The sequence below is a fragment of the Coccinella septempunctata genome, chromosome 1 (genome assembly GCF_907165205.1).
Source record: "Coccinella septempunctata chromosome 1, icCocSept1.1, whole genome shotgun sequence".
NCBI lineage: Eukaryota > Metazoa > Arthropoda > Insecta > Coleoptera > Coccinellidae > Coccinella > Coccinella septempunctata.
Window position 1 is genome coordinate 60,219,892 of NC_058189.1, and position 17,610 is coordinate 60,237,501.

The 17,610-nt window shown below is 36.8% G+C and overlaps 1 protein-coding gene across 1 annotated transcript; it reads right to left on the reverse strand.

Annotated features, from left to right (window-relative positions):
- Positions 1-5,890: 5,890 nt before the first annotated feature.
- LOC123314021 (D-beta-hydroxybutyrate dehydrogenase, mitochondrial-like) lies at positions 5,891-17,334 on the reverse strand. The gene is made up of 4 exons (XM_044899135.1): positions 17,149-17,334; positions 10,923-11,166; positions 7,934-8,279; positions 5,891-6,415 (listed from the first exon to the last, which is right to left on the reverse strand). Exons 1-4 carry the CDS (start codon positions 17,329-17,331, stop codon positions 6,286-6,288), a joined length of 903 nt encoding a protein of 300 aa, XP_044755070.1. The 5' UTR covers positions 17,332-17,334; the 3' UTR covers positions 5,891-6,285.
- Positions 17,335-17,610: the final 276 nt, after the last annotated feature.

The following is a 17,610-nucleotide window of genomic DNA, read 5'->3' on the forward strand; positions in this document are numbered from 1 at the left end:
ACAACACGATATTTTTTTTTTATTTTCTTATCGAGTTAAATCCACTTCATTTATGTTTTGTTTGGAAAAGCGATAAATTTGAACTTGATTCCGGAGTACAAATAAGAGATTGGAACATTCCTTTTTCATCTCTTTTTTATAGAATATTATAGATCATAGATCTATCAAGAAATTTCGTTATAGTGAAATGTAAGCATTTAATCACATCAAGTTTTATTAGAGGATTTTCAATTATCAATGATTCAATAGAACATAAAAGGTCCTTTTTAAATAACACTTGAATGCTTTCATTTCACTATTAGGACTTTTTGTATATTTGAGAGATCTATATAATATAATTGGAACGCGAGAACGGTACGCAAGTTCCTGGAAAATGCGGAAAAACATGCAAAGAACAGGACGTGCGGGGAGATCAGGGACCCCACGGACACCGAGAAGACGAGGAGGAGACAGGACCTGATCGACATCAGTAAACCGAGAAGCATCCCGGACCCGACCACAACCATGAACCGCAAACTCGGAAAGGGCTCCAACAGATCTTAATCCTTTTGATATCTCGGATAAGTGGATTTTCCTCTGGAGTCTTGTGTGAAAGCCACAAGGCTGACTCCGTTGAACTCAAAATAATATAGTTTATTCTGAAAATCTACAGGATAAACATCTTTCACAGAGGCGTGAGCTTGTACCTACGTGACAATTATTTCAATCGAAATAATTTACAGTATCCTCAATAATGCTAATTGGAAAATTTTCTCAGAGTCATTTATATTATTCTAAACTTGGCTGCTCCATCTAAGTCGGGCACTCGTTACTTGAGTCTCAATTGTTGTACAACTCGCGCGTTGCAAGACTTCTGCATTCGAAACTTTGTGGAACCATCTGATGTGCATTATCTGTCTTAGATGACGTTGTTGCGTTTGTTCAAGCTATTTAATATGTCGCCTGTAGGGGGTCCAGCTTTCGCTTCCGTAAAGAAGCGTTGGGAGGACGACTGCTTTGTAAACAGCTGTCGTGGTCTTCAGATGGAGGTCGTGATTTTGAAACACTCTGACCTTTAGCTTCCAGAATGCCCGTGATGCCGAATTGATACGGTAGTGTATTTCCGTGTCTAGGTTAGCTCTAGTATTCAAGAAGCTTCCCAAGTATTTGAACTGCTCCACCTGTTCTAGAGTTTCATTCTCCAGGCTGATATCTGTTTGAAGGCTTTCTGGGGGACTTACCAGGATTTTGGTTTTGTCGATATTGAGTCTAAGGCCTAAAGCTTCGTATATATTATATGTTTATAGGTGTTCAGCATTATCTGTAGATCCTCTGGGCTGCTAGCGATAAGTGCGCAGTCGTCTGCATATTGAATCTCCGTGATAAACTTTGAACGGGTTGTTGCTCTGAGGCACTTCAGGTTAAACAGGCCTCCATCAAATCTGAATCTTATTCCAACACCTCTTACAAGCATAGTCATGTCAGCTAAGTTGTGATTTCAATATTGGTTCATAAGCATGTCAAAGAATCTTCTTCCTTTCTAGAATATCCAGTTCTTTATTTCTTTTTTATGGCTATAGAAGTTCTTTTGTACCCGGTTATGGAATGTAGGTGGGGTCCTAGGTACATATAACATCTTTGTTGTATACGTCTTTCGGTTCTGCTGAGAAGCATCTCTAAGGCAAACAATTGATATGTGGGTTCATGATTCTATATTCTATATATCTTGTACAGGTTATCCGATGGAAATAGAAGTGGCCTTTCGTAAATCATCCACAATGTTGGATTTTTTCGGTTCTGCTGAGAAGCATCTCTAAGGCAAACAATTGATATGTGGGTTCATGATTCTATATTCTATATATCTTGTACAGGTTATCCGATGGAAATAGAAGTGGCCTTTCGTAAATCATCCACAATACCAATTTTTATTTATTTGGGTCTCATATGCTCCTCGCCAGCCAATTATTCCGTATTTTACTTGGGATTGGCACAAGGCGAGGTGCATCTTTCTCGAGTATTGATTGAAGAAATATTAATTTCATTCGTGACTTATGCCCAGCCCTTTATAAGTATTGTATATATGTATGTGTTTTTATTTTCTTATATTTTAGAGCAGCTTATTTGATTTCGAATGAAAAGGTGAAAAATTTCACTTTCAATATAATTATTTGCTGCTGAATTCATCGCTTATTTTTCATTTCGAAATATCGCTTCACTTACCCAATTCGTTAACTGCATATCTATTTCAGCTAATCTATTAAAGATTTGTTTAGAATTTCAGCGACCCATATTTCAAGGACAAATTTAATCATCAAAATTCTCCTTTTCTGAAATGATAAGGGCTGTCAGCTAACTAATTAATTATGGAATAAGGCGATGAGTACCATTGTAAACTAATGATATGGGGTGTTCATAAATCATTGGAAAATCGATGTTGGCATTGAATTATTCTTTGCTACTTCTGACTCACAGCGTACAGGCCAAATCATAAATAATGGGACATTGGCTAAGGATAGATACAAAACCAGATATCAAATGGAGGTAAACTTTGTAGGGGAACATTTTCTACGGTTCGCTCCAATCAATTTGTACAAACCCCGTGACTACGATGACTGCAACCCCTAAAATCTTCAATGGTAAGGGGTTGACTGACATCTTTTATTAAGGTAATTCGAATCCTTTTTCAAAAGTTCCCTACACTCGGCTTTTTTGTTAGTACTCTGGAAAAATAACAAAATAAAATAGAATAGTAGGGGAGACCGGGGTTGGTTAAGCCAATTTTAAAGTATAATTATTTGTACATCTCGATAATAAAACTCAAGGCTCTCAAACGCATATTTATTTAGTTTAAACATATATCTGTAAAAAAAGTAGAAACGAACTAATTGAAAGCAATACAAACATGGCTACTGAGAATTAAAAAAAAACTTTAAATGTCACAACCTGCCCAGACATGGGGCTGGTTGTGACGCTTATGGGGTTGGTTGTGACGCCCCAACATATCGTCATCGGAATTGCAGTGAATGCATACAAAATATGGACTTTTATCCGGGCTTTCTTCATGAGCCCATCTAGAGCAACTGGTGCACTGCAGCCATTTTTCTTTAGGTCGAGAGATGGAAAAAGTTTCGTGGTTCGTGACAAATTAAACAAAAAGTTTCCTCTTCATCTTCCGAACTGCTATTAGCTTAAATGGTCTTAGCTTTAGCTTTAACTTTACCCTTGCATATATTTCTCTTGACACCGGTTTCCTTTGTTTTTTCTTTTGTTCTTTCAAATCTTTCATCTTTTGTTTTTCTTCTAATTCCTTCTTATTTGGAGTATCTGTCCATATAGCCTTTTCTTTTAGCTAGACGTTTTCCAGCCTTTGGTGTTGGTCTCAAATCTTCTGGAGAAAAATATGTTGTGATGCCAGAAGGTCCTGGTGAATTTTCAAGTTCTAAGTCTGGAAAGGAAAGGGAATATGTCTTAGATGGTGAATTTTTGGGGGTGCTTGGGGCCTCAATGTGGTTGGTTTTACTATTGGGCTGTGTTTTTGGAATGTCACAACCAACCCCAAAGCACATTTCTGCTTTGTTCTCTTATTTCCAACTTTATTTTAATGAATGGCCAAATAATTTTATATATGTGAGAAAGAGCATACCTGAATTAGTATTTTAACGCCACAATACTCGTTTCAGCTGTTACATTAGTCACTTCACACAACAATATTTGACGTCACTTTTATTTCCTAAGGCACCTCGAAAATACATAAATCATCCAAACAGTCCAAACACACGCGGTACGTTAGCGATCAAAGCCACCGTCAGGCGCAATACGTAATACCCTAATAGCACAAAGTAGTCCTATGGACATCCATAGGACGTCCTCTTCGGACATTACGGACATCCATGGGACGTCCATTTCTGGTACAATGGACGTTCTATGGACATCCGAGGGACGTACAAATGTCACAACTTTGAACAGAATTCGGACGTCCATCGCGGACGTCCAATGGATATCCCGTTGGGACCATCATTAGCAATCTCAACGGTACAAAAATTTACCACGACGTTGGCTATCCTATCTATTAGAATTTTATTGTCCTAGAACCCAATGTCTCACACTCAGACGCAGATATTATTTTTTCTGTGTTGTTCTCATTTTAATCCATACTTACTAAAGTTTTTACACTTGGCCCGGATTCGAACTCGCGAGTACGTGGGGACACCGCATTACAGAGTCTTCGGTGCAACCGTCCTAGCTACCGAGACCATACAATATATTTAATTGTAGGAACATATTCATTATATTGTTAACTGATTTATGGAATAGTATTCGATTAATACAGAAATGCCATATAATAAAAACTGAAGTCTTGAAACTCAAATATAGATTATTTTATAATAGTAATTACTCAAGTATTAAGTCTTCGTTCATCATAACGTTATACATAAAATAATATTCATAAGATATTCATATACTACAAAGCGGAAAAATGGAGTTTAGTGAAAAATAATATTAAATTTTGGTGTTCATTGATATACATGTATGTATTATTTGGTCCATATATGGACCAATGTATGGACATTCAAAAGATGTCCCTACCGGATATCCACTAGGTGTCCGTGATGGACGTTATACGGACCATGTAACATATACATGTTATTTGGTCCATATTACGTCCCTTACGGACTCCTAGTGAATATCCAGTATGGACATTCAAAAGATGTCCCTACCGGATATCCACTAGGTGTCCGTGATGGACGTTATACGGACCATGTAACATATACATGTTATTTGGTCCATATTACGTCCCTTACGGACTCCTAGTGAATATCCGGTATGGACATTCAAAAGATGTCCCTACCGGATATCCACTAGGTGTCCGTGATGGACGTTATACGGACCATGTAACATATACATGTTATTTGGTCCATATTACGTCCCTTACGGACTCCTAGTGAATATCCGGTATGGACATTCAAAAGATGTCCCTACCGGATATCCACTAGGTGTCCGTGATGGACGTTATACGGACCATGTAACATATACATGTTATTTGGTCCATATTACGTCCCTTACGACTCCTAGTGAATATCCGGTATGGACATTCAAAAGATGTCCCTACCGGATATCCAATAGGTGTCCGTCATGGACGTTATACGGACCATGTAATATATATGTATAAGTTATATGGTCCGTACTATGTTCATCTCGGACAACTAATGGATATCCAGTAAGGACATATATTTGACATTGCATGTATTAAGTCGGTAAGGGACCATTTTGGGACTACATGATACGGACATGTGTCATATGGTCCGTATTATGTCCATCACGGGCATCCAATGGATATCCGATACGGACATTGTACATAAATTGGACTAACAATGGATATCCATCTTGGACGTCCTAAAACTGTCCGGAAACGGACGTCCAAAGGACATACAGATCAAGTCCATGGACATTCCGACGTTAAATGGACATGATTTGGACGTCCCAAGGACGTTGTGTGCTATTAGGGTAGCTATAGCTGGCTCTATTGGAATAATCGCGACGCGACTGATATCTATTAATTGAGCGCAAAAGCCTCTGTCACAACCAGCCCCCGTCACAACCAACCCCGGTCTCCCCTAGTTACGCTAGCAAGAGTTGCCATGAAACATCGAAATAATGGAATGAATTTTTTACTATTAAATTTCGAAATAGTTACGTTCGTTTTGGAAAACTTCAACTTGAGTTTGTCGCCATGCTAAGCATATTCTTAGTATCTATCAACTCTTCTATATCTCGGAGATGTGTTTTACACACAAAAAATTTAGTTGTACCATAATTCTTATTAATTTCTGTTATCAAGTTCAAAAACTTCAGTCAAAGAAATCAATATAATTCTGAAAATTGAAGCCAAAATTGTAAAGGAATAAAAACATTTTTTTTCAAAAATTTTATTTACTATATGCACATTTTGTTAGTTACAAATAATAATATAGTACAATATATAATATATACAGGTACGTGTCCAGTTCATGGCGTTAGATTTCAACACACAAAAAAATCCTCGATAATATCCAATTCACAAAACCATTCTAGATGAACTCCTTTTATAAAAGTTATTAGGATGCGAAGAAAGAAAAATCAGAAATCAACCACTATATGAGCAGGTCGGAATGTTTCTTCGAATAATGGATCTTGTGGAGATTTTTCACTTCATTAAACTCGATATCTCAATGAGACAGTCTTCTCCTCATCCGTTATGATTGTCCCAATAATCTATACAATAATAGACTGCAATGTTTTCAACCAATGGTATTTATAAGCCAAGGACTAACTCGGCTTAGGATTTCTTGTTGTCAAGCATACGTCCAATATTTGAAGGGAATATGACGGTAATGCCTTCGGATAATATTCCAAGCATCCATTGATATCGACCGATATCTCCGTTTGTTCACTATTTCTGAAACATAAAATAAAATAAAAGAACCTTCAAGCAAAAACACAACGAATCATAATTTTCGATTTTTTATATTGGATGGAAATCCATCTTCAGAAAAGTCTTTGACTCGTACAAATATTTCAATCAAAATAAACACTTTTTTCCTTTACCATTTTTTCCGAATCGTCTCGGTTTGAAAGATACAGGCTTTTGAAAAACCATACAAAAATGTTATTTTTATTTCTAGTTCTCACTAACGGTTTAATCGAAGGAAATGAATTCCGGAATATAGTTTACTTGATGAATATTTTACAAACACAAGATGTCACCTACGTCTTCCAGTTTTCTCATTCTGACCATTACGTACCATAAAAATACCAAAAGTTCAAAGAAACCCAATCTTGAAACTAAGTTGGGCGATTTCTAAAGAATAATGGAACGTTTTGTAAAATAAAAGTATTCTTCATATTTTCTCGTTTTATGCGCCGTTTTCGAGTAAATTGATGTTGAAAAATACAAAAGTATTTGCGAAATTTGAAAAACTGGGTACTTAGGCTGAATACAACTGATTATTCTGAAGGTAAATTTGTTTTTCCATATGTGGCATAATCATAATAAAAATTTTAAATGGCTTTATCTTTTTACCAGGGCCCATTCGGAAAAAATGGTATGGGAACAAAGTGTTTCTTTTGACGTCAGGAATCTGCCGTCATATTTGTACGAGTCAAAAACTCACCCTGTAACTCGTACGAAAATTTTAGCAGTAGATTCTTGAGGTCAAAAAAAATAACTTTTTTCTGATACCATTTTTTCCGAATCGGCTAGGTTCAAAAGATACAGGCTGTTGAAAATCCGTAAAAAATGTTATTTTAGGTTCTATCTCAAAAAAGGTTTTATCGAATGAAATGAATTTCGGAATGTAGTCTTCCTTTTATCTGATGAATCTTTTTCGAACATTAGATATCACCCACGTCTACTCATTATGACAATTACGTACCATAAAAATACCAAAAATTCAAAGAACCCAACTCTTGAAACTAAGTTGGACGATATCTAATGAATATTTGAACGTTTTGAAAAGTAATAATAATGTTCAAAAATAAAAAGTATCTGTGATATACGGAAAATTGGGTACTTCGACCGAACTCAACTCTTCTTGAGAGATCCCCAGAAGTGTAGTGTCACACAGATTCATCTAGTTATTCTGATGGTAATTTTTTTTTTCAGGGTAGGCACAGCTCATTATTAAAATGGCTATAACTTTTTATCAGGTTTGAATCGAAAATAATGGTATAGGAAAAAAGTTTTTCTTTTGACCTCAAGAATCTATTGTCGAAATATTTGTACGATTTAAAGACCCCCCCCGTTTATAGTCGAATTTGAATTTTGAATCAATAAGTTGAACTTAAATTATGAATTGTTTTGTCCTCAGTTCTTATTCATTTGAAAAATCGAATCAGAGTTTACTATTTCAAATTTCCATGTGAAATGGTGTCAATATTAGCGAATAAATATGGAAGAATTTCAATATTTACTCACTTTCTGGGTTTCGGAATAACGTAAAGATCCTCCGTATGGAAGCCTTTAGGCTCCAAGGAGATGACCTTGATTCCCGTTGGTGCCAACTCCTTCCTCAACGCATCGGTGGCTCCCAGAACAGCGTATCTTGTTGCTGCATAAGACACGAATCCCCCATCCGAACATTCTTCACGTCCAATGGTGACGATTCTACCGGAAGTGTTTCGAGGTAGACCTTGAAAAGCTCTTGACGTCCTCAGAACCCCTACTAAATTGGTTTTGAACATTGCTTCCCAGTGGCTTATATCTTGTTGATCTAAACGACCTCTGTAGATGAGACCCGTTGTGTTGATCACCGCCCAGAGACCTGAAATAATATTGATTTGACATCTAAGAGGGTGGAATAATCATCCCTCATTATAATTTGCATCAGAAGTTTTTGATGCTTCAAAATACTTCAAATGAAAAAATTGATTTAAGAAGACGAATTCAATAAGTAACGTTCATTCTCTTCACTTCTTTCTTAAAAGATTGACCTTTCCACATAAATTCACAGACGAATGGAATATAAACTAAATTAAACAGTTTGAAAGAATGAAATTTGACAGCCAGCATACTCTTATATTAGGGGTTGATTCGAGAATGTGAATAATATTGAATATTATGCTTTATTCCAGAACTTTTTTTTGGTGAGTCACTTTTAATTTAAAAAAAATGTAAAAAAAGCGTTGTTGTTTTCTCGTATCTGCTACCAATTTTGAGACAAAAATTTTGAACGATTCTCAAATCCTCAAAAAAAATCCAATTTGTCATTAAAATTCAGTTAGTAGATAAGCTGTGGTGAATGAATTAATTGTTAGTTTTGACACATCAAATTGAACTTTTGTGTTTAATATCTTGTTGAGCGTAAATAATAATATTCTAAATTCACCTCCCTGTATCTGGAAAAATAATCGTTTGCGGTCTTATGTTTATGAAATTTTTTTCTCAAAATGACTTAAGGAACCTCCTTTTTTCGTTATATTTCAAAATCCTTGGTGGACTAACGAAACAGTTGGGAGCAACAGGCGAATTGAATTTACTTACATATTTCATATGTTCTAAGATATTATGTCAAACTGACTCGAGGGGGACATTTTTTTAAGATCAAAATACCAACCATATCTTTTCAACCCTTAGTGTTACAACCATCACTGATAGAGAAAACCCTCCACTAAAAGTTGCTCAATATAACTTTGGTTTACTTATACAGACTGAGTATTTGACTCGAACAAATAAAGATTCTTGACGTCAAAAGAAACACTTTTTTCCCATTCCATTTTTTCCGATTCGGCCCTGATAAAAAGATATAGCCATTTTAAGTTTTCATAATGAGCTGTGCCTAGCCTGGAGAAACAAATTTACCTTCAGAATAACAAGCTAAATCTATGACACTACACATCTGTGGATATTTTAAACAGAGTTGTATTCAGCCAAAGTACCCAATTTTTCACTCCTCTCCAGAGGAAAATTCACTTATCCCAGATATCTCAGATATCAAAAGGATTAAGCTCTGTTGCAGCCCTTTCCAGGTTTTCGGGCTTATGGTGGTGGTCGGGTCCGGGTTGCTTCTCGACTCCCTGCTGTCGGTTGGATTCCTGCTCCACCCGCACTTCCTGTCGGGGCAGACGGTGTTCCTCTGAATTTTCCATGTACTTGCGTACAGTTCTCGCCGTTCCCAGCAGTACCGCCTTCTGCATGACTCTATAGATATTTTCGTCCAGCTGTTTCCTCAAGTTCTCTAGTAGTTTCTTCGGTATCAGGCCTCTAGATGATATGACAATAGGGATGGTCTTGATATCTTTCAGCTTCCACTGTCTCTTGGTTTGTTAATCGAGATCTCTGTTCTTTGAAATTTTTTCAGTGTGCCTACCTAGAAGATTGTTATTATTTGGAATCACCACATCGATGAATAGTGCTCTGTCCTCATCCTTATTGAGCAATATGAGGTCTGGTCTATTGTGGGTTATTTTCCGGTCTGTGAGAACAGTGCGATCCCAGTAGAGCTTGTGATGTTCATTTTCCAATACAGCATCCGGATGGTAATTGTAATAAGGAACCCTTTTCGAACTTAGAAGTTGGCGTTTTAGTGCCAATTCTTGGTGAAGAATCTTGGCAACGGCATCATGTCTATTCTTGTACTACGTGCCCGCGAACTTCTGACATCCCCCGGTGATGTGCTGGATAGTTTCATGTGTCGCACAGCCATAACGACAGCTATCATCCGCCACTGAGGCATCCTTGGCGATATATTTCATGTTGTTGGGTTCTTTGAATTTTTGATATTTTTATGGAACGTAATGACCATAATTAGAAAACTGGAAGACGTGGATGTTATCTTGTGTTCGAAAAAGATGAATCAAATAAATGAAAATCTATATTCCAAAACTCATTTCATTCGATTAAACCGTTTTTTGCGAGAACTTAAAATAACATTTTTTTATGGTTTTTCAACAACCTGCATATTTCGAACCAAGCCGATTCGGAAAAAATGGTAAGAGAAAACAGTGTTTCTTTTGACCTCAAGAATCTACAAGACTCACCCTGTATATATAGATGATTTCACAATAATAGAGATGACAGAGCGTCCGAAAATGAAATTATTTTTTTGGTGATTTAGAGTTTGGTTTGTTTTCTGCCCGCAAGGCGTCGCCAGCGATCGGGACAAGAAACGCCTGACAAACTAGTGTTAGGCAACCTAACGTTCTCCACTGAACAGCGAAGTTTTCAGTCTCGCAGGAGATATGACCGAACAACCGCTAAAACAGCCCTACAGGGGGCACATTTTAGCGCCCTACTCCTAATGCACAACTCCGCCGAGGGAAAAAACCTAGGATATTAATAGTGGGACATATTTGAATCCTTTTCAGGAATAAAATCTTTTATTTAAGTTGAAGATTTTAGTTGAAGTACAACGCTACTAGCCTAATTAGAAAAACTCATTATAGGTTGAGTTGGGATGAAGCCTCACCATCCTCCCCGGCCTGCAAATGTGCCCGGATGATATCAGCTGCCTCTTGTATCAGATCTTCTCGATTTACATCAAGTGGTAACGCAACAATGGAGCCGCGAACTAAGCCATTTTGACTCTCTCTGTTTTTCTGCCATGATCTTATCACTCTGGCGGCAACTGAATCTTCTGATGAGCCTGTGCCAGCACCCTCCTTAAGGCCACTGAAGACCCTGAAGCCTCTGTTGGCCAAATGGATAGATATCTGAAAAGGTTTGTATTATTTTGTTAAGTATTCCATGAACCATACTTCAAAAAAGGACTCGAGACGAACACATAAAATTTTATAGTTGAGCTTTGATGCGAAGTATGAATGAATGATACCAATGTTTTTGAATATAAATACAATTAGATTCCTCATTTACCTTCACATTCAATATTCGGGTTGTTTCTATTTAAATGTCAAAGTCAGCCAGACAAAACTTCAAAATCTATTTTTTTCAAATGAAAACCCACTTTTTGCATGGCCAGGTGCAATCTACGTAAAAAATTATGTATAATTGGATTATCTACTACTGCTTTAAAATGCTTATTATATAGGGCCAAATCTCATTTTATTCTAAAGAATGGTCTGATTTTCGTTTGAATTATTGAAGTTTCATCCATTTTTCAGAAGTCGTGGAGAAAAAACTAAAATTTAATGATATTATGTTTTTAATCTTGAGTTCCATATGGTCACCCTTTTCTTCATGCGAAGAGATTGCACTATGCCTAACGAGTAAGGCATAATACACTCCTAGACAAAAAACCGGACAGAAATTTTCTTTACCGAATTCATTTTAAAATAACTTTTCAAGGTGTGCATCAATTCTGATCATTTTGTTGTCTATTCGTAGCCTAGACTATATCAGGTGATCTAGTTGATCACCTGATGTCGAGTCTGCAGGAATTTGATTTGGAAGAATGGGAAAACGTTCCACAACAGGCAATTGCCAATTGTATTGGAAGCTTAATATGGAACACTGATAATGGCACGTGGAGGCAATACTCAATATAAGAATATGAGAATATGTTTACTTTTCATAATTTTATCTGTATATTCTTAAATGTGTTATCGTTAATGTTATAAATTGCATAGTTTCGTGTGAAAAATCGTATTTACTATCAGGAAATAGCTATCGACGTGAATTGAACAAGAAAATGTTCATTTTCATTTTCATTTTCATTGCTGTATCCCGTTACCGGGAATAAATCTACAAAAAGAAGAAAAAAATTACGAGCAGACTTGTAATTTCTTAGGGCTAGTTACGACTGTGTGCCCTCCTGTGACTGAAGAGACCCAACCGTGACCTTCAGATCCTTCCACAGTCAGGGCATGGATAGTCACCAACCAGATCTGGCCGCCGCTGTATCCTTGTCGATTCTCCATTATAACTGTGTACCAAAGACCTCCACTGTGACCTGCCTAACGCTAGTTGTTCCCAGTTATGATTGGCATTAATTGATTTTAGGGATTGATGTAGTGTATCCTTAAACCGCTTATACTGGCCTCCTGGTTTCCGGGCTCCCTCTGTCAATTCGCCATACAGAGCTATTTTGGGGACTCTTGTGTCTTGCATCCTCAGAATGTGGCTGCTCCATCTGAGTCGGGCCCTCGTTACTTGAGTCTCAATTGTTGTACAACTCGCCCGTTGCAAGACTTCTGCATTCGAAACTTTGTGGAACCATCTGATGTGCATTATCTGTCTTAGATGATGTTGCTGCGTTTGCTCAAGCTGTTTAATATGTCGCCAGTAGGGCGTCCAGCTTTCGCTTCCGTAAAGAAGCGTTGGGAGGACCACTGCTTTGTAAACAGCTGTCTTGGTCTTCAGAGTGAGGTCGTGATTTTGAAACACTCTTTCCTTTAGCTTCCAGAATGCCCGTGATGCCGAATTGATACGGTTTTGTATTTCCGTGTCTAGATTAGCCCTAGTATTTATGAAGCTTCCCAAGTATTTGAACTGCTCGACCTGTTCTAGAGTTTCATTCTCCAGGCTGATATCTGTTTGAAGGCTTTCTGGCGGACTTAGCAGGATTTTGGTCTTGTCGATATTGAGTCTAAGGCATAAAGCTTCGTATATATGTTTATAGGTGTCGATCATTATCTGTAGATCCTCTGAGCTACTAGCGATGAGTGAACAGTCGTCTGCATATTGAAGTTCCGTGATAAACTTGGTACGGGTTTTTGCTCTGAGGCGCTTCAGGTTAAACAGGCCTCCATCGAATCTGAATCTTATTCCAACACCTCTTACGGGCATACTCATATCAGCAATTATCGATACAGCAACGGCGAAAATATTGAACAGTAAAGGCGCTAATACGCAGCCTTGTTTTATTCCGGAGTTGGTTGAGAAATGGTCGGTTGTAGAGCCATTATGCTGTATTCTAGCGGTGTTGTTGGTATGAAGGCTTTTACACACTGCTAAGAATTTTTCGGGTACTCCAAGACGTTCCATGATTTTCCATAGCGCTCTCCGATTCACCGAGTCGAATGCCTTACTTAAATCGATGAAGGCTGTATGTAATGACCGTCTGTTATTTAGATTTTTTATAATTTCAGGAGGAAAAGTTTTCGTGTCTGGACAAGAGTTTTATTTTTTGACAATCAATCTTTCTTTTAACATACACACTCGATTCTAACATAAATCATAGCAACAAATAACTTATTTACAATGAAATTGAAAGTTCGTAGTAACACTCCCTCCCAGTGGTGAGCTATCATTACTTCTTTTCATAATTTCCTTCCAGATCAAGTAAACATAATTTGGTGAGAGGTCGTCTGTAGGTTCCAATAGTTGTTTTCTTTATTCTTAAGGAAAGGAGGCCCTTTCAACCATCTGCCACCAGTTTTCCATTCATTTTGATAATTTTCCCTCGTGGCATCATCGGCAACATTTTCTTTTGTCGATATCCAATTCCATTCTCTAGCATCGGTATTTTCTACAATTTCAGACACTCGATGGGCAACAAATGGCTTGAAAATAGTTGGATTAGCTTTTATCCATCCAGCTACTGTTTTGGAATCAGTCCAATAGAAACATTTGTGGATATTCAAACTATGGTTCTCTTTTATAGTCACTGCTAATCTGCTACCCAAAACTGCAGCTTGAAGTTCAAGTCTAGGAATCGAAACGATGTTCTTGATAGGTGAAACTCTTGATTTTGCCATTACGAAAGAAGTTTCTATCGAATTTTTTTTTGTGATTCGAAAGTATGCAACTGCGGCATAAGCCTGAGCACTCGCATCGCAAAAAATGTGGAGTTGAATGTGGAGTTTCTTTCTTGAAGCTTCAAATAAATTCAGAACGTAGCACCTTGGAATACTCAGATTAGTCAGTCTTTCGATATTTCGTACCCATTTTTTCCATTTAAGTTCCAACTCTGAAGTTAACTCGTCATCCCAGCCAATTTTCGAGAGCCAAATTTGTTGAAGTAGGATCCTAGCTGTGATGGTAAAATTACTCAAAAATCCGAATGGATCAAAAATACTCATAACTGCCTTCAAAACTTCTCTTTTTGTGACACTCTTCTGTGTCAAAGTCCTTATCTCCTCGTTGCTCCATTTAATTGAAAAGGAGAATGTATCTTCGTTAGGGTTCCAGAAAAGACCTAAAATTCTTTCAGTTGGTAGAACTGCTTCTTTTTCGAGATTCATATTTTTTTGATGGTTACTTCTGTATTCCTCCGGAATATTAGGTTTTTGAGAATTAACTACATATTTGTATTCTGGATTGGGATCGTACGTATTCACCCATTTTTCTACAAAAGACGACTTGCTGGCCACAGATTTTATTTCTTCGTCGTATGAGAGATCGCTAGAATTTCCATATTTCAGTTGTGCCATTTTGAATTCAGTTTCTTTATCCAATAATTTCTTTTCGATTTCTGCCAATTTCCGTTCTCTTTCGAGTTCTATTTCTAATAGCTGACATCTTTGGGATTTGCTACTCGAAACTTTGCTGCTTTTCCGGGTTGTGACTGACTTGTTTTGGGAGATCTCATCCATTTCTTTTTCGGACCTTATAAAAACTCCTTTTTCATTTTCATTTCTCCTGACGTTGTCAAAGTCAGATTTTTTATATCCATATCTACTTGGAGGTCTACCTTTATTATTTCGTTGGCTTTTTCTTACAGGTAAGGACTTCGCAGATTTGTTCTCCATAAAGCCGTTCTTTTTGCTCGAAGGACCACTAATGTAAAGACCATCTGTTATTTAGATTTTTTATAATTTCAGGAGGAAAAGTTTTCGTGTCTGGACAAGAGTTTTATTTTTTGACAATCAATCTTTCTTTTAACATACACACTCGATTCTAACATAAATCATAGCAACAAATAACTTATTTACAATGAAATTGAAAGTTCGTAGTAACACTGTATAAATCCTTGATTGTTGTTCACGGGCCTTCTCTTGTAGCTGTCGCAGTGTAAAAATTAGGTCCACCGTACCTCGAAAATGTTAAGAGATAATCAGTCTTCAAAAACTCATTCAAAGGCCCATCATTGCGTCACTAATTACCTCCACAGGGTGTTCAGAAATTTAGAGGAAATTGCAACAACAGTTCTACCCTGTGTACCATCAAATTCAATTGAAATTCCTGCAGACTCGACATCAGGTGATAAACTAGATGAAATAGGCTACAAATAGACAGCAGAATGATCAAAATCGATGCACACCTTAAAATTTCATTCTGAAATGAATTCGGTGGACATTTTGTTCGTCCAAAAATTCTCAATACAGTAATCACATAGGCGTCACTCCAGTGGTCTCTACAATTGACCAGTGCAGTTTAATTGTTATTATCGTTAAGAAGCTTAGAAACATTTTTCGTCATGAACTGTTTTTTTTTGTGATGTATGGTGAAAACGGCAGAGTACTCGAAGAAGTCAACACAAAATATCCACATTTACCCCAAATGACGGCTTTCAATAGTTTTTATCCAGCCGAATATCTTAGAGCAACCCAATCCGTTAGTGTCTTTTGAAATGCTTCGAAGAAAATGGTGGATATATAGAATTTGAAATTAAAAACTTATCATTATTGAATTGTTTTTATTTTCCTCCCTGATTCCTCCTGCAGAAAGTAAACCTGAGAATTCCTAAAGGAAATTTAGGGAAAGAGGCAGAATAGTATGTATTACACGTATGCACTTTTTTTACGTCAATTCCACGTAACCAATAAAATATGGGTTCTCATTTGAAAAAATGAGTTTTGAGGTTTTTGTCATAGCTGACTTTGACATTGAAATCGAATTACCTTGTATGTTCAGTTGAATGTTTCACTGACATAGGAGAGGCATTGGTATGTTTCGTGGTAAAAGCTAGAAAATAAGAAATTTTCATGCTAAAATCTCGCAGTTTATAGAATTGGAATTGAAGCCCAATTTGAGATGTTTTTTTCAGAATTCGGACAAATTTTCTGAGGAAAATATGCAAATAATACATTGAAGCAATGCAGAATTCAATGTGTAATTACAGTATGAATAAAAAAACTGGGTGTTGTATTTAAGAAACGAAAGTTTGTATAATTTTAGGTGAAACCGGAAGTCGAACGAATCTGAAATTTTTTCCAAGTTTTCATCTCTCAAAACAAAGCTCAACTATAAAATTTCAAGTCTTTATCTCGATTCTTTCCTTTAAATATTTCAACTAAGGTAGCAGAAATTACGAGTTCCCTCGAATGAAAATATTTCCAATTTTCATTTGTTCTGACGAGGTTTTTACAGTGTTGATATGGAGAACGCTCCAAATGGTGGAACAATTGTTCGATCATGATGAGGAAAACATGAAATGTTACTTAGGTCATCAGTTTCAAAACTAAATCACAGCGGAAGTGCATTTTTTGAATCACTCATCCACCGCTGGATTGACGGATAATATCGATTATTTTCAAATCAAATCATTGAGGTATGAGTGTTCGAAACAAGGTAGAGTCGGGGGCGTTTTCAGCTATTTGGCTTAGGGGGGTAATTCCCAAAAAAAATTCAAATAGTTTATCAATTTACAAATACAAAAAAACGCCATAAATATGAACTAACAGAAAATTCTTAGGGGTGCAATTACCCGATTAACCCCTACCTGAAACTGCCAGGGTTGTACAGTGAAATTGACAGGTCTGAGCGATTTTCCACATTTTTTTTAAAGCCGGAAAATCGAGGTGTAAAGTTTTCGTTGGACCACCATGTATATAATATTAACTATAAATACTCACTTGTAATCCTATAGCATTATCTGCACATGTGACTAGAATAGGTTTGCTGGCTCCAGGAATATTTTCCAAGGTGACTGATTCCGTCTTTTGTATTTTGCATATGAGATACAGCAAAAGGGCTCCAGCAATTGAAAAAAGTGCTAGAATCTGTAGTGCTAAGACGAAAGCCGTCTGCTCGTCCATTTTCTGGAAAAAAAAATTTCATATAATTCAAAAGTCCCATTCTAAATGATCTTGAAGTTTTCTTCATGTTCTCTGGTACATGTATTTAATTGAGGCTTATTACAATGATGAGGATTTTAGATCTTCAGAGATTTCTTTTTTATATTCTTTGATTTAAAATCTTTCAGTAGAATCGTATGAAGCTTCCAATGTCGAAGTTTTTCTTTTCCCAGCTTATTATAGTTTATTAGCTTATTTATAGTTTTGAATACGCAACACAAATCACATTTTACGAGCAAT